The sequence below is a fragment of the Magnusiomyces paraingens genome (assembly GCF_902498895.1).
Source record: "Magnusiomyces paraingens strain CBS 517.90 genome assembly, contig: contig1, whole genome shotgun sequence".
NCBI lineage: Eukaryota > Fungi > Ascomycota > Dipodascomycetes > Dipodascales > Dipodascaceae > Magnusiomyces > Magnusiomyces paraingens.
In genome coordinates, this window is record NW_022474067.1 from 4,050,001 (window position 1) to 4,067,893 (window position 17,893).

The 17,893-nt window shown below is 41.3% G+C and overlaps 9 protein-coding genes across 9 annotated transcripts in view; 3 read left to right on the plus strand and 6 right to left on the minus strand.

Moving 5' to 3' along the window:
* SAPINGB_P001201 (uncharacterized protein) overlaps nt 1-1,687 on the plus strand; it is a gene marked incomplete at both ends in the record, with an annotated part of 1,989 nt that extends 302 nt beyond the window's left edge. Inside the window, one exon of the mRNA XM_031995924.1 lies at nt 1-1,687. This exon is cut by the window's left edge and continues 302 nt beyond it. Within this exon, the coding sequence (XP_031851815.1) occupies nt 1-1,687 (1,687 nt within the window).
* Nucleotides 1,688-1,844: 157 nt separating this feature from the next.
* Nucleotides 1,845-2,720, minus strand: SAPINGB_P001202 (uncharacterized protein; the record flags this gene model as incomplete). Its single annotated transcript, XM_031995925.1, has 1 exon — nt 1,845-2,720. The coding sequence occupies one exon, from the start codon at nt 2,718-2,720 to the stop codon at nt 1,845-1,847; it is 876 nt and encodes a 291-aa protein (XP_031851816.1).
* Nucleotides 2,721-3,722: 1,002 nt separating this feature from the next.
* Nucleotides 3,723-4,032, plus strand: SAPINGB_P001203 (uncharacterized protein; the record flags this gene model as incomplete). The annotated part of the gene is made up of 2 exons (XM_031995926.1): nt 3,723-3,864; nt 3,917-4,032. The coding sequence occupies 2 exons, from the start codon at nt 3,723-3,725 to the stop codon at nt 4,030-4,032; spliced, it is 258 nt and encodes an 85-aa protein (XP_031851817.1).
* A 92-nt stretch (nt 4,033-4,124) lies between these two features.
* Nucleotides 4,125-5,448, minus strand: SAPINGB_P001204 (uncharacterized protein; the record flags this gene model as incomplete). The annotated part of the gene is made up of 2 exons (XM_031995927.1): nt 4,125-5,213; nt 5,272-5,448. 2 exons carry the CDS (start codon nt 5,446-5,448, stop codon nt 4,125-4,127), a joined length of 1,266 nt encoding a protein of 421 aa, XP_031851818.1.
* A 394-nt stretch (nt 5,449-5,842) lies between these two features.
* Nucleotides 5,843-9,082, plus strand: SAPINGB_P001205 (uncharacterized protein; the record flags this gene model as incomplete). Its single annotated transcript, XM_031995928.1, has 3 exons — nt 5,843-5,957; nt 6,005-6,069; nt 6,131-9,082. 3 exons carry the CDS (start codon nt 5,843-5,845, stop codon nt 9,080-9,082), a joined length of 3,132 nt encoding a protein of 1,043 aa, XP_031851819.1.
* A 67-nt stretch (nt 9,083-9,149) lies between these two features.
* On the minus strand, nt 9,150-9,899 carry SAPINGB_P001206 (uncharacterized protein; the record flags this gene model as incomplete). Its single annotated transcript, XM_031995929.1, has 1 exon — nt 9,150-9,899. The coding sequence occupies one exon, from the start codon at nt 9,897-9,899 to the stop codon at nt 9,150-9,152; it is 750 nt and encodes a 249-aa protein (XP_031851820.1).
* A 503-nt stretch (nt 9,900-10,402) lies between these two features.
* Nucleotides 10,403-13,903, minus strand: SAPINGB_P001207 (uncharacterized protein; the record flags this gene model as incomplete). The annotated part of the gene is made up of 1 exon (XM_031995930.1): nt 10,403-13,903. One exon carries the CDS (start codon nt 13,901-13,903, stop codon nt 10,403-10,405), a length of 3,501 nt encoding a protein of 1,166 aa, XP_031851821.1.
* A 357-nt stretch (nt 13,904-14,260) lies between these two features.
* SAPINGB_P001208 (uncharacterized protein) lies at nt 14,261-16,314 on the minus strand (the record flags this gene model as incomplete). Its single annotated transcript, XM_031995931.1, has 2 exons — nt 14,261-16,047; nt 16,143-16,314. The coding sequence occupies 2 exons, from the start codon at nt 16,312-16,314 to the stop codon at nt 14,261-14,263; spliced, it is 1,959 nt and encodes a 652-aa protein (XP_031851822.1).
* A 460-nt stretch (nt 16,315-16,774) lies between these two features.
* SAPINGB_P001209 (uncharacterized protein) lies at nt 16,775-17,792 on the minus strand (the record flags this gene model as incomplete). Its single annotated transcript, XM_031995932.1, has 3 exons — nt 16,775-17,499; nt 17,564-17,652; nt 17,737-17,792. The coding sequence occupies 3 exons, from the start codon at nt 17,790-17,792 to the stop codon at nt 16,775-16,777; spliced, it is 870 nt and encodes a 289-aa protein (XP_031851823.1).
* Nucleotides 17,793-17,893: the final 101 nt, after the last annotated feature.

Here is a 17,893-nt window from a genome sequence, read left to right on the forward strand (position 1 = left end):
TGAGGGTCTTTTGTCTTCTAAGGAAGCACACGCAAAACAAAAGAAGATGCGCGAAGAACGCAAAATGGCACGTCCTAATGCTGAGGCAATCCAACATGTTAAGCAACTGTGGGAAAGACTTCGTGTCCGTAAAGGTTTGACTTCTGCTGCTCGTCAAAAACTTGTCAAAGAAGCTTGGAAGTCGTCCCAAGGTCTCGTGTGCGACATTGCACTCAAACACGATACTTCGCGTGTTGTACAGACCATGGTTAAATATAGCGATGCTACCATCCGCAAGGAGATCACCGACGAACTGAAGCCTATTTTCTACGAACTGGCAACCTCGAACTACGGCAAGTACCTGATTATCAAGCTGCTGCATTACGGGACTCCTGCGACTCGTGACGAGATTTGCGAGGCCCTCTTTTCCAAGGGTGTTGCACACAACCTGATGAGACACAGACATGGTGCATATGTGCTGGAAGATATGTTCCGCTACTACGCATCTTCCAAGTATAAAGATGAAATTGTCAAAGAGTTCTTTAATACTGGCCGACGGGGGTTCAATAAGGAGAATCTGAGTCTGGCAGAGGTGCTGGAAAAGCACCCAGAAAAGCGACCAGACATGATGGCTCATGCTTATAGACGGCTGCAAGGTGCTGTGGAAAAGGGATCTATTGGCTTTAATGTCATCCATGCTGTTATGCTTAACTACGTCAAAAACATGATGACCACAACCTCTGAAAAGGAAAATTTTATTGATCTGATTACTGAGCAGATCCCTGAGATTGTGCACACCCCTGAAGGTTCTGAGACTGCATCACGGGTGGTTGCGCTTGCAACTGCCAAAGAGCGTAAGCTGCTGATTAAGAGTTTCCGCAAGTTTATTTTTGAGCTTGCGTCCGATGACCATGGATGTTTTGTGCTCATTAGCCTGTTTGCATGTGTTGATGATACTGTTCTGATCCGCAAGGCTTTGGCCGAAATTCTCACAGAACACATGCCTGGTCTTCTGACAAGTAAGTCTGGTCGTAAACCATTCTTGTATCTGCTTTTGGGACCTTCTTCACGTTACTTTTCTCCCTCGCAAATTGCTATGTTCAAAACAATCGACGAGCTGAAGAAGACTACAAGTAAGAAACCTGATGCTGACCGTGCAAGAGAAAACCTTGAGTCCTTTTCTCCTGGTATGCTCAAGACTGTGGAGGAGTATCCCCGAAAGATTTTCCAAGACACTGTGGGATCTCAAGCCGCAGTCGAGGTCCTGCTGTATGCGGCGGGCGGCGCTGAGGCTAAGCAAGCAGCATTGCAAGCGGTTGCCAACACTTTTAAGGGTGATGTGAATGCAAAAGATGAAGAGGGCAATTCTCTGATGGAGCAGCCATTTGTTTCGCGAGCTCTGCGTACGCTGGTACAGGGTGGTCACTGGAACGCGTCAAAGGGTGCTGTTGACTCTGAAAAGACTGGCGAGGATGTTGCTGCTTTCAAAACCATGTTGGCTGAGGCCATTGTCGGTGATGACGGCCAGTACGTGGTTGAATGGGCCACAGGTCCCGGCGCCTTTGTTCTTGTGAGCTTGTTGGAGCACCTGGAAAAGTCTAGCGCCGAGTACAAGGCTCTTCACAAGGCTCTCAAGAAGGCTTCTAAGAAAATCTCGACTGCCGCTGCAACAAACAAGGGAAGTAAGATTCTTGCAGAGTTGATTTAAAAAGAAGAACGCAAAAAAAAAAAGAAATAACAGAGAGGGGGGAATTAGTTATCTTTAGAATTATATTTACAAAAAAATTTCAAAAAAAAAAAAAAAAAAAAAAAGCAGTCATTTCAGTCATATCAGTCGTTAAAAAAATTAGTAGAGACCAAATCAGTCAATATGGCGCCATTTCAACATTATTACTGTAAGTTCCGTTCATAGGACTGTAGTCATCATAAAAAGACATGCCTGTCGTTGTATCTGGAGGACCCGCTCGGGAAACTGTGTTTGATGAGTTGCCGGTGCCATCATCATTTGCGGGATCATTTTCCGGGTCACTTTCTGCAGTGGCAGCCGCATAGTCGAATGCGCCCATTCCTATTTCCAAGCTTTGGGCCCGCGCATCGGCTGAAGCTGTGGAGGAGGTTTCTTGGGCATTTTCAATATCGTGAAGGTTAGCAGTTTGGTATTCAAACTGTTGCTGTTGTTGCTCTTCTTCGGATTTGATGGAAGAATCATTCATTAAAGCTGTCAGAGGCAGACCGCCTGCAGCAGCAGCTGCTGCTGCATTTAACGCAAGATCGTCGTCTGGTGAGGGCCCCGACTCAGCGTCGATTGGAATCATTTCATCGCCAGTAGCAGCAGCACTTGCTACAACAGCTTCGGCCTCAGCAGCAGCTGCCTCAGCAGCGGCAGTAGCTTCTGCTGCAACTCGTTCTTGTTTTTGGCGGTGCTCACGTTCCTGCTTAAGGTTTTGTGCTTGGCGGTATTTTGTGAGGTAAATTTTCAGGACTTCGGCATAGTTTTCAAAGCCCAGAGACATCATTGCAAAGAGAATATCCTCTCCGTTAACGGTTTTTCGGCGCTCAGCACAACATTTTTCAGAGGCCTCAGAAGTGATGAAAGAAACAAATTCAGAAACACATTCTTGCATGCACTCCTTGGCCTCCTTGGAGATTTTGGCGTTATCTGGCAACGCGTTTTTCATAATTCGTGACACGTTGGCTATCGGGAGCCACTTGTCCTGTTCTCTGAGTTCGTATTCGGCCATGGTATTTTAAGATATTGGATAGTATTGCTGGCTATCGATGGCTGTTGTTGTTGTTGTTGTTGTTAAAAATGAATATATATATATATAAATATAGGTAAGCGGAAAGAGAAGGAAAAAAAGGAAAAAGGGGGGAGTAAAAATTTTAGGGCAATGCGGAGAGCGAATTTTTCAGCCTGAATCGGGGATCTTCGGAGAGGTCTTTTTTTTTTTTTGGCCAAAATAAAATAAAATAAAACAAAAAAGGCGCCACAATGGTGATATAAGAAAAAAAGAAGGAGAAGGAGAAGAAGAAGAAGAGGAACAAAACTATCTACAACTTGCTATTTTAAACGATGTTGAAGGGAAGAGTTTTTTTTATTTTTTAAGGCGGAGTTGCTGTTTCCTGGTTTTTGAAATTCTTTGGGGCTTCGGTGTTGTTGCCATCGTTTGACTCGTGTAGAACTACTGATTCGGGTGTGAATTTCAAATTCCAAAAAGGCTCTAACCATTGATTAAAAGGATTTCATTTTCAGATATTCAAAAGAAATTGTCCGATGTTTACTGCAGAGTAAGAAGATTTTAAAAAAAAAAAAAAATAAAAAACGACAACTTCTGGTACCGAGACCCGAATAGAGACCCGAATCACGTGCAATATGAATTAAATGGGTTAAACTTGGCGGTTTTTATTTATTTATTTATTTATTTATTTATTTATTTATTTATTTATTTATTTATTTTTTTTTTTTTCTGCTCCAAACCTCCTTTAACAATTCCAGTCTTATTGTTCACTCAATAAACAATAACGACAGCTCAGCTTCAGCCTCTGATACTGTTCCGGTCTCAGATCTTAGACTTTAGGTCATCGTAATATCTTTTAATCATAGTGCAACATTTCTAATGCTGTGGTTTTAAAACTTGTTTTTGTTTGTTTTAATTTCAATTTTTTTTTAAATTAATTATATATTTTTCATAAACAAACAAACCTACCTCGATCAAGCTCATCTGCATTTACTGCTCGTTTCCATGAAAGTCACCGTCAAACAGTGGAATGCCGTGGCCGCCTGGAAATGGCATGCAGCCGACGACGAGCTTTGCGGTATTTGCCGAGCCAAGTTCGAGGCCACTTGTCCAACTTGCAAGTATCCAGGCGATGGCTGCCCCTTGAGTAAGTTCTGCCAACCATTGTTATTCTTACTCTAATACTTATTCTTTCCTAGTCATTGGTGCGTGCAACCATTCTTTTCACATGCATTGTATGCTCAAATGGCTGGACACTGAAACCTCTCAAGGTCTATGTCCCATGTGCCGCCAGCCTTTCAGTACAGCAGATTAATACCAAGAACATATAACCTATGCTTAGATACGCATGTATAAATACATTGGTTTCTAGAAACAGAAAAGAAAAAAAAAAAGAATCTACTTATACTAATAATATCCCTGCTGAGCTGTAGGCGCTGCAGCCGGCTTAGTTTCCAATCCTCCTATCTCATCATTGAGAAGACTGGCAGGCGGAACCCATGGTTCTTGAGGTTGTACTACCTCTCGACCCGATGGCCACTTTTGTACAACAGTCTCAGGCCCGGGCACTTCTTGAAATGAAATTCGATCATTCTCTGCAGTGTACCGTCGCAGCATATCAGTGATACGATCCCGAAGAAGTATCTGAGCAGTCGAAGAGTGGCTTCCTCCATCGCCGTTTGTAGTGTCTCGTGCGTGAGTTAGAAACCCCACAGCCAGCCCAACGTTGTTGTTATTATATGCCGCACCAGCCATAAAAACTTCAGCAGCTGCAATACAATACCGCTGTTGGCCATCCAGCCACCCTAATAGTGGACTTTGTGCACCCAGTTGTTTGAGCGCAGCTGTCTTGACATGAAATCTTTTAAACCGTGATTTGCTATCATCATTGCCAGCTGTGCTTCCCGAAGCCAATCCAGCAATAGATGCTGCACTTGTAAACATTTGATATGCACTCGCAAACTTTTCTGCCGCAAATAATGATACTCGACTATACAGTGTTGATGATTCCAAGCTCTCCTGCCGTAATACTTTATGCACCATTGCCATGTGTAGTGACCCAGATACAAATGTTACAAATCCACCTAAGACTTGAGCAGATAAATCCGGAATAGAGGCAAGCCCATCTTTTGGCATACTTAATATATACCGAAATACTGATTCTGCTCGGCGCAAATACCCAGAAATCTGTTTTAGACGGTCAGCTGGTCCGGTTTCCGTATCATTTTCCGCCGTAACAGGTGCGCTAGCTTGAACTGCTTCAGCGGCTGCCATATAGGCTAGCGCATATGTGTACAAAACCATTCCACGTTCGTACTGCAAAGATGCTACTTCCACACGGGGTGGCTCAATCAGAGTTGTACGAGGGGAAACGCTTAATGCGCTGCGCATTGGCAATCGCCACGATGGAACCAATGGTGACACAGCAGGCTCAATTTCACCAGTTTCTAAGGCTTGTAAAATTGTAAATAAATATGGAATATAACTATCAATGGCCTTAAAAATGTTAGAGTGAATAATACAAAAAAAAAAAATTGCATTCTCCTTAACTTACATTGATAACGGCAATTACGTCTGGTGTGCTAGACCTTTTGGCTTTTTTCAGAGTATCACGCACAAGTGCACGCCGTGAATCCGCATCTAGTAACAACTGACGATGCTCAATAGATCGCAACTGACTTAGAGAAAGGTTTCCTGTAGTTGGTAATTCAAATTGGTAGCAGAGACTCATTGAAAATGGTTGTATAGCAAAATATCACAAAAAACAAAAAAAAAAAAATTAACTCTCTCTCCCCCCTCCTTCCGCAAAACTGGAGAATTAACCTAAAAAATATAAATATCACGTGACGCATGAAATCGGAAATAACTAAGATGGAATTGATAAAAATAAACCTAACCCATATAGATGAAATTGATAAAAAATTAGTTTTCAGCCAATCACAATTAAACTCCCAACCGTTTTAGCGAGACACTCGCAACCGCCGCCCGCGGCTCCTCCCGCCATTGCCAACGCGCACGACTCGTCCAGCAACGGAACTCCCCGCCGACGATATGCTTTGAGCAAAAAACTCGACACATATATATACTGCATAGATAGACCATTAATATTCAAATACCCCCTTATCATGGCGACAAATAACCCGCCAAAGCCTACAATTTATACGGCTTTGTCTCTAGTTCCTGATGTATCTATTGACGACACAGATGTCCCGGACTCTGTCACAACCATCGAATCATGGGGTATGTTATATCGTTTGATATCTCATAAACTTTTCTAACTTCTCTAGACTCCAGTATATACATTGGAACGTCTCAAGGCGAGGTTTTACATTACTTTCGTGATGACTCTTCTGTGAGTATTGTTTAATTTTTTTTTTTTGTCTCGCCTTTACCTTTTTGCTAAAACTAGATAGACAAATCTCTCATATATCCTAGCGTCGCGGCAGCGTACACACGCGAAAAAGGTCAGACCGGCATCTAAGATTATTGTTCTGCCATGTATTTCACGCGCCATCGTTCTCTCTGTTTCGACAGCTTCAGTCTTTACACTTCCAGAATTTGCCCCTGTAAGCGGCATAGGCTCTCTACGCGACATTCATGATATTTGCCGCGACTACGACGACCGTTCAATCACTGAAGAGCCCTCAGCGACATCTGATGGAAAAAATGTACTTGTCACTGTTTTAACGCGTGCTTCCATTCGTTTTGTCCGAGTTTTTCCAACTGCTCTCAAAGCCGAGCGCAAAATTGATTACCCTAGCGCACTTACTGGGTTTCAACGCGCAAACTTTGCCGTGGTGGCAAATGCATCATCCTATGACTTGGTGGACTTGGAAAACAACCAGAAAATACCTCTTTTTGAAATCTCATCCGGAGGTGTTGATAACGAAGATTATGAAGACCCTCCAGAACCAGCTCCAGAATCAACTAAGGAAGACACAAAAACAGAAAACACTACAGAAGATGCCACCACTGCACCTACTAACACTGATACTACTACTACTACTACTACTACTACTACTGCTGGTACTACAACCACGACACCTCAAGACCCTCCTCCACCAAATCCAGAAAATCATAAAAAAACACCCAGAAAACTTAAACCTTTGATATGCGCTGTAGGTACAAATGAATTTTTGCTTACAAGTGGAACAAAGCTTGCGGAGCCAGCCATGGGTCTCGTAATCAATACTGAGGGAGACATTTCTCGTGGTACCATTGCATGGCCCAAATACCCCTCCTCTATCGCTGTTGACTACCCATATGTCGCTACAGTCATTGACTCTGACGTTTTGTTTTACTCTCTCCACGACCAAGACCTAGTTCAAACTATTTCCTATCCGTCTCCTCCACAGGTTTTTACAGTCACAGCTCCTATATCTCAGGCATATGCGCCTCTTGCCGATAAAATTCGCCAAGTGCCGCTAGATGAAAGTCCCTCGCCAAGCTACAGTGAGGAACAAAAAACACGAATAGAAAAAGAACGCACACAAGCAGAAAAGTTATCCATCATTTCTTCGACACTTTTTGTCTACACCAAAGAATCCGGAGTACAATGCTTATTATCATCACCTCGCATTTTCCATTTGGAAAAACTTGTTGAACAGAACCGCATCGATGAAGTTCGAGAAGAAATAAAAACAATTGAGGTTTCCACAGAGCGTGCCTTTATAGAGCTTGAATACTTGGGCTTACTTGTTGGAATTGGTTGCCTTATGCATGGTGACTTTGACACAGCGTCTTCAGTATGGCTTGAGGGGTCTCTCGATCCTCGTTTTGTAATCTACATGTTTGATCGGAAAAGTTTTCAGGGCAATATGTGGATCTTCAATGGATTACTTCCATTTTTGGCAAATACGATGAACAAGCTTAAAGAACTGCGCGAAGCAGCAGTGGCCAAGCCAACGCCGAAAAAGAAGAATTCAAAAGCACGCAAAAATAAAGAGGAACCTAGTAGCATGCCTTCTGATGAAGTTGTTAAAGTGCTGGAGGAGTCTCGCACATATTATACTTACTTCCTTTCTGAATGGCTCAAGCGCCGTGGCTTGGAAAGTATTGTGGATAAAAAAGCTGTGTTTTATTCCCTTGAACTAGCATCTCTACAATTACATTTAGATGACAGTGATCATAAAAAGCTTTATGAGTTTTTGCGCACTGAAGTCATTGAATCTGTGGACGATGCTCTTACTACCTTGGCGAATCGCAAACTTTACTACGGCCAGTTTGTACTTCTGGAAAAGTACAATCGAACGACAGAGTTTGTTGATCTATGGAAGCAAGTTCTTGATGGAACTCTTAAAGACAACGAATTTCTTTCTGAAAAACCAGAAGCTGCCTTTGCAACATACCTACAGAATGTATGCGAAGACTGCGATCTCGTATGGAAATATGGAATGTGGCTTGTTGAGCGAAACGTCAAGCTGGGATTGCCGGTGCTGACACATAGATCTTCGGACAACCCTGTACAATTTGACACAGACGAGATTCTAGCAGCTCTTAAAAAACTGAAGAATCCACACGCATGGCGATCTTTTCTCAAGATTCTTGTCTATGAGCGCCATGACGTGTCACGGCAAGGTGATTTAGTGGAGATATTGGCAGACGACTTGACAGAAAAGCTTGCTGTTTCTTCAGATGCGCGTGACATTGTAGCTGCTTCTTACAATGAATACAAGGCTTTACCTCTGCCTAAACGTGGATACGTGGAGTTTATGCATTCAAAGATGGGTCGCAGCTTGCAAGGGTCTGAGGAAGCAGAAGTCACTAAAATGCGCTTGGACTTGATTCGACTTTTACTTAATGAAGATAGTGCTTATGACGTGCGGCAAGTTTGCACAAAGCTTGAGGCTGGTGTTGGTCGAGAGCTTCTGGTAGCCGAGCTGTGTGTTGTTTACAGTCGGCTTGAGATGCATGATCGTGTCATTACATTGTTAACGCATTCTCTCCTGGACTTTGACCAATCGGTTGAGTACTGTCAATATGGTCGACTTATTCTTAAAACTGGAGCCAAATCGTCAGCTTCATATCCCCACCCTGAAGAAGCACCAGAGTCCACACAGCGCGAGCTTTTCACAAGGCTCTTTGACGCTTTCTTGGAAATCAATGATGAAGCAACGCGTGCCGTATACTTGAGGATGTTGTTAGAGCGTCATGGCCATCGGTTGGATGCGTTTACTGTTCTTCGCAAAACACCGAACGATTGGCCACTAGAACGAGTTAGTGGATATCTTTATGGCGTGCTGCGTAATGTTACAGCCGACAAAAATGCAAGCATGGTGGCTAAAGCACTTGCGCGAGCCGAAAACAATTACGTGAGCGCTTTTCACAAAAAATTAACAACAGCTGCATCAAAACAGGCTTCTTAATATTCAAATTTTTAGATAGATTATACAATAAAGAGTTTTTTAAAAAAAAAGAATTAGAAGAGATATTTTAACGAGTTGTGAAACCACCATTTGCAAAGATGGTGGTACCAGTGATCCACCAGCCCTCAGTAACCAAGAACTTGATGAGAGGAGCAATGTCCTTGATATCGGTGAGCTTGCCATTGAGAGAGACGCTCTTCATGTACTCGGTAGATTCCTTGCTCTCCTGAGCGTAAAAGAATGGGGTATCCATAGGACCAGGGGCAACGCAGCTGACCGAAATGCCCTTAGACTGGAATTCCTTAGCAGCGGCACGAACAAAGTGCTCAACAGCACCCTTGGAGCCACCATAAGTAGAATAGAATGGGGTGAAGGCACCCAAAAGGGAGGTCACAACCATAACAATGCGGCCATCCTTATTGAGCTTTTTGCCAGCCTCCTGAAGGAAGAAAAAGGCAGACTTGGTATTAGCATCAAACATTGAGTCGTATTCAGCCTCAGAAATGTCGACAATTGGCTTCTTGAGGACCTTACCAACATTGTTGATAGCAATGTCAACACCACCAAACTCCTTGATAGCAGCATCAAAAAGCTTAACGTTATCGGCTGGCTTCTGAAGAGCACCTTGGACAATGATGGCTTTGCTTCCGAGACCAGCGAGTTCCTTGACAAACTTTTCACCCTCAACTTTATCAGCTTCAGAGTGGTAGTGAAGAACAAGATTGGGGTTACCCAAGGGGACGAGAAGGCGGGCAGTAAGAGCTCCAAGGTTCTTGACACCTCCGGTGATGATGACAGTTTTTCCAGTAAGAGACATTATGAATTGATTAGATAAAAGTACAATTGAGTAAAGAGATGACGAATTATTAAAAAAAAAAGATAATAAAAAATAAGATGATGATAGAAAAAAAAAAGAAAGAAGAAAAAAAAAATTAATTAGAAAAAAGGCATGCTTTTTATACTTTTTTTCGCGGGCTTTTCTGATTTGTTTGAGAAATGCTTTCCATCCCCCACCATACTAAAAGCATCAACTATAACCCATTATTGAAGCCGCACTGCTACAGCGGACTTAAACAATTAGGTGGAATTAAGTAGTTTGTAAATATATAAAGTTTGGAAGGTCTAAACTCCGTTCCTGTGGAGAAACCATAAGCTATCAGCACGTGACTTTGATTTCTCCGCCCTTTGGATTGAAATACTTCCCAAACAGAACAAAACCTATACATGGTATTCGACGAATAGAAGAAATGTAAAACGTAAATAATAATAAAAAAATCTACACCTGCCACTACATAAATTTAAAATTAAAAAAAAAAAAAGCTACCTAAAGTTGCGTTTTGTTGCATCTAGACCCAAAAGTACAGCCATCTCACCGGGATTTAGCCGGTTACTTAAAGCCAAATCTTGCTTCCATTTCCAATCAACCATCTCAGGTAAAATGGCACTTGATGGGGGTGTTTTCCCTTTGGAATAATCTCTTTTCCAAGCATCAGGTCCAACACAATTTGAATTAGCTCGAAGCAACACACTTACAGATTCAGCTTGCATAATTTCCGCCGGTGCAAATTTAGCTACTCGATTAGGAGGGCGAACGGCACTTGTTGTAGTGGTTTCAGGACACGGAAATGATAAGAAATAACCGCCTTTTACTTCTTCAATTTGTGTTTTTTTTTTCTCTAAAGTAGACGTATCGAAATCTAAAATTGTTGCTTTTTTGCAAACAATTGGAGTTTGACAAATTACATTGACAAACTTGTCATCCCGTGCTTCAATCCGAGTTGCGGCCGAAGAAGAAGAAGAAGACGAAGACGAAGACGAAGATGAAGACAACGAAGAAACTGTTGAACGTGAAAGTGGAAATTTGGAATCCTCACTGTCTTTGGTAAACAGAGACAATCTCCGTAAAGTTTGTGCTGATGGAGCTCCGTTAGTCGGGGGTGAAAGAGGGGATGTAATTGAGCATGATTGTGGATAAGAATATGATACAAGAGAACAGGAAGATGATGCCGAGGAAGAGGTCGATAATGGTGCTTGAACTGGCCCTGTTATCGCTTCATTTTTTTCTGGAACAGTATTTGGAGATGTTTCAACCTTCCCCACTAATTGTTTTTGGTCGCCATTTAGCTGGTCTTCTTCATTGCAAAAATTATTCTTGTCAAAATGCAATAATGCAGACGTTATATATTCAATCGAGTCTTCATCCAACAAGACCATTTCTTGGCCTACTGATCCGCATTCTTTTTCAATTGAAGAGTCTTCTAGATCCAGTCCAGAAAAAGAACGTTGCAGGTCTTTTAACCGTGCATGGAATTGGTTTAAAATCAGCACATTCCCAGAATCGTAGCTAGGCGAACAGAGTTTGGACGCTAAAATGCTGGTGTTAAAGGAATTATTAACTGGTGAACTCATGGCGGATGAATGAATCTTAAAAAAATCGTTTTCTAAAGACCCTGCAGATCCCTCGTTATTTTTTTCCCGGAATAATTCAAACCTTTTGTTTTGTTCATCTTCATCATATTCATATTCAAACTTATTATTATCATTCTCTTTTTCTTCACTTTTTTTTTCACTTGTTTCTTGTTCCCACACATTGGGCGATAAATCCTTGGTAAATGGGCGTATTGGAGCAGTATAATATGATTTTTCATTTGAAAAAGCATGTGTGGAACTCGCAATTTCTTCTGGCCCAGAAGATTCAAACCATGATACAAGCGAATAGCCTAAGACATCGCTGGACAAGCACTCTTCAGGAGGAAACTCTTTGAAAGTCTCACAGTTAAAACTGTCGTCAGGTGGATCCGCATTATTTTGCCAAATATTTTCTCGACGACAATAAGAAGAAGGTGGACGCACATAAGGTTTATGTGTGTTGAGTGGAGAACAAACAGGTGATGTTTTAGGAAAGGATAAAACATCTGTGAAAGAAAGATTTATTTCTTTAATATTGTTCTCTTCTTGTTTCCAAACTATTGGCCCTTCCTTTTCATTTTTTGCATCTTTGTTTTCTTGTTGAGAGGTCCAAGGGTCTTTTAATGGTTCAAGTTCTTGCTCTCCAATCTTTTTCCTAGAGAACTTGCTTCTCCAATTAAACCATTCAAGCTGGTAATTACTCTCTTTCTCTTTCTCTCCCTTTTCCCCTCCAACCAAAGTTTTAGACACAGATGCACTTTCTTCTCTTTTTTGGGATGGGGTCCAAGGACAAACTAACAAATCGAGAGGACTATTGGAGATTGCTTCTATAGCCACATTACTAAAATTTGTTCCAAACTCTCGTTCAAGATCATAGATTCGAGCACTCAAAATAGCTGAAGCACAAATTCCCACCTCTTGTGATTTTTCCACATTTACAACTTCAACTTCTTCTTCACTCGTTTCTTGGTCTTCTTCTTGTTCTTCATGTAAATCATTCTGCAGGCCGCATACTCTGCCCACATCACCCCATTCGGCAATACAAACGTGCGGCTCAGGCATGCTTTGCACTCCTTCTATTGTTTCCTCTTGTTCTGGCCCAACAGTCTCTTCTCCTTCTTCTTCTTTGCTTTCATTATTACCTTCTCTTTTGTCTTGCCCTTCAACATATGTGCCAATTTTACTTGATTCGGCATCTTCACCCACTGTTGGGTCTACTACTAGTGCTATATCAAAAGACAAAGCACCATTCTTAAGACTGTTGTTACTACCAACTTCAGAATCCCTTTTGGTGACATTGAAAAACTCGTTGGAGATTTCCGCACTTTGCAAGCCCTGCAGATACGCAGAATAAATTTCCAATACTTTGCTGCGGCATTCGTTTTCCGACCAATCAGCAGTTTCTGTTGCCGCGCCCAATTGTTTCAAGTCTGGAGGAGCTACATCAGTAACATGAGATAAACCTAAAGATCTGTTAATGTTTTGGGTACTTGTGGTAGATATTGTTTTTTGAGATTGGTATTGATTAATTGCTTGAGATGATGGAGGTTTGCGCGTAACCGCAGAGTAATATTTAGCGACCCTTCTGGGGGAACGAGGAAGAAGCGGAGCTGCAACCATTGCTGGTTTTCGGTGGGTGGGCTTGATAAAAAAGGAAGAGCAATAAGGAGATGAAGACAAAGATAAAGGTGAGACCGCAGTGGCTGCAGTTACAGCACCAGGAAAAATGGAAACTGGGGCTGTTGCAAAGGGTGGAACAACAGACATGGTAATAGGAAGTCGAGTAACGTGAGAAGTTAAGTAAATATTTTTAGAGGCTCCGGAATCTAATTTTTTTAAATTATCTTGTAATGAGATTTCTTCAGATGATGAAAAAGACAAGATATGAGGTTTTTCAGCAGAGCTAATGTTTCCTGTATGTGGGTCATAATACAATGATCCAAATGGAAAGCCTGTCGATGAAGTTGGTGATACTGGTGGTGAAATGGATAGCGTTTTGACTGGAGCAGAAGTTGCAGCCATGGGTAGAGCTAAAGCACTGGGGTGTGTTGGCAGAGCGTAATTAGAGATTTGAATTTCTGGGAAAGAAATTGGGACTGATTTAGATGTAGGATTGTTTGAAATTATAGGCTTTTCATTAGGAACCGTTTCAATGCTACACTCATTTGATTCAAAAACTTTTACCGGACTTTTTCTCTCTGAAACTAAGTTGGAGGCTTGATCATTATGGTTTTCTTTGCCTGTATCAAGCACAGCACAGTCTGAACACAAGCAACAAGTATTTGAAAGTTGAACAGCCTGGGCTTCAAAAGATTCTGTGTTAGTATCCGCTTGTCGTTCTTGAGATAAACCCCCATATAAATCATCAGGAATCACGGTATTATATTTGGGACGTCCAAACAAACGATGCATTTTTAATTAGAAAACAAAATTGATGGATTTGATTTTATAAAAAGTTTAGCAAAACATTATTGGGGTTGTTAATATGGGTCCCAATATACATATGTTTCCTATTAAGGCAACTAATGTTTGTTGGAGTAAAAGAGGTTTTTGAACGGGGGGTACGCATGTGCTCATGGTAACGGCTTAGGGCTTTACAATGAGAAGCTCTAATTCTTTCTTTACGTGCGGCTTTTGTTTATATAGAAAAAGTTTTTATTACTTTAAGTGATGATGATTTATTATACATTAATTTTGATTGATATCTGTACCATTTGATTTTCCCTTTTTTTTTCTTTATCTAGCGAATCCTTTTGTTTTTCTTCCAAATTAAATAATGCGCTTTACTCCAAGAATATGCTCAGCTTCGCACAAGCTCAACTTGTTACGAATTACCAGCATTTCACGATGTTTTGCCAATTGTTCGGGATTCATTTGTTTGCGCGCTTCATTGAACGCTGCAGCTGCAGCTGCTTTTTCTTGCAGCGCTGCCCGAGTTTGCTGCTGAAGCTCTTCAAAAAACTCCATATTTCTTAAAAACTTGAGGCTCTTTACACTAGGTGAAGCCTTTAGAGTACTTCCTTGGCAATGTTCCACATGTAACTGTTCAGAGTCTCGTCGTAAAAGAGACTCGGATTGTTGCTGGTTTTGTATAGAATTTTGTCGTCTTTGCCGAAACAATACAAGCAACTCGTTTTCATTCTCATCTTCTTCCTCCCCAATGCGGGGCCCTGAACTTGAACTTGAACGAGGTCTTAGGGCACTTGTTGACGCACACATTCTAGGTGCTCTATATACAGGTGTTGGTGATGGTAGTGATACCCTTTCGACACATTCTTCTTTTTCCTCTTCATCCAAATCAACAGGGGACCCTATACTATTCGATATCGATTGTGCGCGTGGCTTATTAACACTAAAAGAAGAAGAAGGAGAAGAAGAAGAGGAAGAAGATGGCACAGCCCGCCTAAAAGTCCGTGGAAGTGCTGCAGCCACAGGCACACAGATGGTACCTCCACCGACTGTAGGCATGGGGCATGTCCAATAGTGATCTGATCGGGCATTCATGACTGGCGCATGAGGGTCTTGTGGTGGAGGGGTAAAAAGCTGGGCCATTGAATGCGGCATTGGAGGTGTTACAGTAGTAACTGGTAATACTGAGGCCATTTTGCGGGGTAACGAGGACTCAGATGCAGAGGCCAAAAAAGTACCAGATGAAGCAATCTTGGGGATTTCCCCAGCGCACTCATTTTGCACGTCAGTGCAATCTGCAGTTATCGCATAAGGCATTTGTTTTGGCAAAGAAACTTTAGTTTGAGTGTCCATTTGCTTGTTAAGAGAGTGTAGAGTAGCATTTTGGAGGACATTTTTTGTCGTCGGAACCACAGTATAGTCTTCTTCATTTTCTGGGTAATCGTGTTTTATTTCGTAGATTTGGTTAGTGTACCCATCTTGGTAAATGGTTAATGGTTGGTTTGCACCTGTTTCCTGGGGAAGAAAAAGGTCCAAAGAGTTGACGCTGACGACCTGCTCTTTTGAATCAGGCTGTGAAATGGGCCGCAAGTCCATGGATTGAGTTCTATTTCGATGAGAGTTGTGAAGAGAAACAGGGTTGCGAAAAGCACAATTGTTAGGAAAAACGTCGACATTGTTGGAAGAGGAAAAAGGAAGAGTTTGAAAAGAAGAAGAAGAAGAAGAAGAAGGAACAAGTGAAGAAGACAACGAAATAGATGAGCTGTCATTATTTGGTTCCGGGTATTTGACAGAAATAGTTGGTGGTATTATGCGCAAATTTTTGGAACTATAAACTCGGGCCGAGTTGTGAGTTTTTGTGATTGATAGAATTGCCCGGTGTTTATTAGTTTTTGTTACCGCTTGTGTGTCCATTCCAACTCGTCTTCTGTGCAAACCATGTCCATTCTTCTTTGATTGTTTATTATTTCCTCTAGTGTCGTGTAAAAATGTAATCTTTGAAGGGGATTTTGCAAATTTTTGGCCATCAGGTTGAACTGTCAAAGTGACATTTGGTTTGTTGAAGGCATAATCCTGGGTCATCATGGCTTCTTTAACAGCATTATCAATTTCCTGTTTCAATTCATGAAAAGCGGCTTCTGCACGATCTAAAAAAAAAAAACAATAGTTAGATTGATAAAAGGTATTCAGTAAAATATCAAGTCTTTTTATTTTTAATTTTTTTTTTTTGAACAAAACTTACCAGCCATTGAAGGTACAAGAATACATATAAAAGCCCAGAAAACCGCAGCAGTGGCCCGCACCGCGCACCAAACCAGTCGGAGCACTCGTTTCAAGAAATTTATTTTCCTGTGCGATTTGGCAGTACTCGAGACAGCCGGACCTTTCGAACGACTGACTGAAGCCGAGTTCATTTGTGGGTTTTTTTTTGGTGAGTGAAAAGAAAAAAGAAAAAAAAATTGGCTGGGATGGATCGTGTGGGTGTAGTGCTAAATTTTTTTTTTTTTTGTTTTGTTTACTTTCTGATTGTTGTTGTTGTTGTTGTTGTATATGGGTGGGTCATTTTGGTTAGTTGCACAAATAAATTCAGTGTATCTGTCTAGTTTTCTTTCTTGTACTTTAAACACATTAAATACAGGAATTCGTTGATTGCTCCTTTAAATAAATCGGCCATTTTATGATGCGTTTTAGTCAACTGCGGCGCAAATTCGGATTTACCACTCAACTGGCCCAGAATAAAAAATAAAAAAAATAAAAAAATAAAAAAAAATAAAAAAATAAAAAAATAAAATCAAAGCTATTATTTGATTTTAAAAAACCAAAGGAATTATTATTATATTATTATTATTATTACAATGTTATGTATGAATTAATTTATTCATGCTTCTTATTTTCAAGACGAGCACGAGCTGCCGGTGTAAGATCGACATGTGGAAGAATCCAGTAGGACCAACGGAACTCATAATCCTTTTCGCGGTTATCGCCATTGATGTAAAGCCCAAGGTATTCGAGATAAACAATATAATAGTATACACCGTAACCAGTGAGAAGATGCCACCAGCCGTGGCCCTCGAGCAGGAACCCCCAGGGCATACCAATGGAGCGGCGAGTGGAGCGCCAAAAATCACAAAGATGGATATCAATGTTCCAAAGAGCGTAACCACTAAGGAACGAGGTAAGGCCAATTGCTAGCAGCATATTAAGATTTTTGCGTGCAGTAGCATCCTGGACTTCAGTGTGTGCCAGGTGGACACCCTTGAAGATGATGACGGCATTGAGAATACCATATGCGGCTTGGTGAATTGTCGGGTTACGATAATGCAGGTAAATTGCTGTAAGAGTGATTGCAGCGGCAGTAATATGGCCGGCCACCTTAAGACTGTCCGACTTGTTTTTCCCATGAGAAAACATGACCCAGTAAGGGATGCAGGTTGCGTAAATCATTGGTAATTCATCGAGCAACTGGTATTCATAGAGGAGCGACATATGGAACAACCAGCTGCCAACACCGACAGTGATGAAGCCAATGGCCACAAAAATATAAGTCTTGTCGTGTTTCTGGTAGTATACATTTAAAAGAGCAAAAAGAGCAAGTGCGACTGGATACAAAATAAATGTTAGCATGAATAAGAGATCAAAGTATGAACAGATTATGGTACATACTAAAGCCAGCATTGGTGACTGTGTTAACTGCTTCGGCAATGTATGGGCTGACAACATAGTTTTCCTCGCACCAGTCAATAGTGGAAGTTCTTTAAAGTTTATTAAAGTTAGTCAAGATAATAAAAATAATAATACAAGGTGGATGGATGGTAGACAAAACTTGCGCAACTTACGGAGTACCCCAGAAGCCGCCTTCTGGAACGGGAGGATAAGGAATATGGAATTTCATGATATTTCACGAGAAAGGGAAAAAACAAAAAACAAAAAAAAAAAAAAAAACAAAAAAACAAAAAAAAAGGGAATCAGGAATTGGAAAGAATCAGTAAGAAT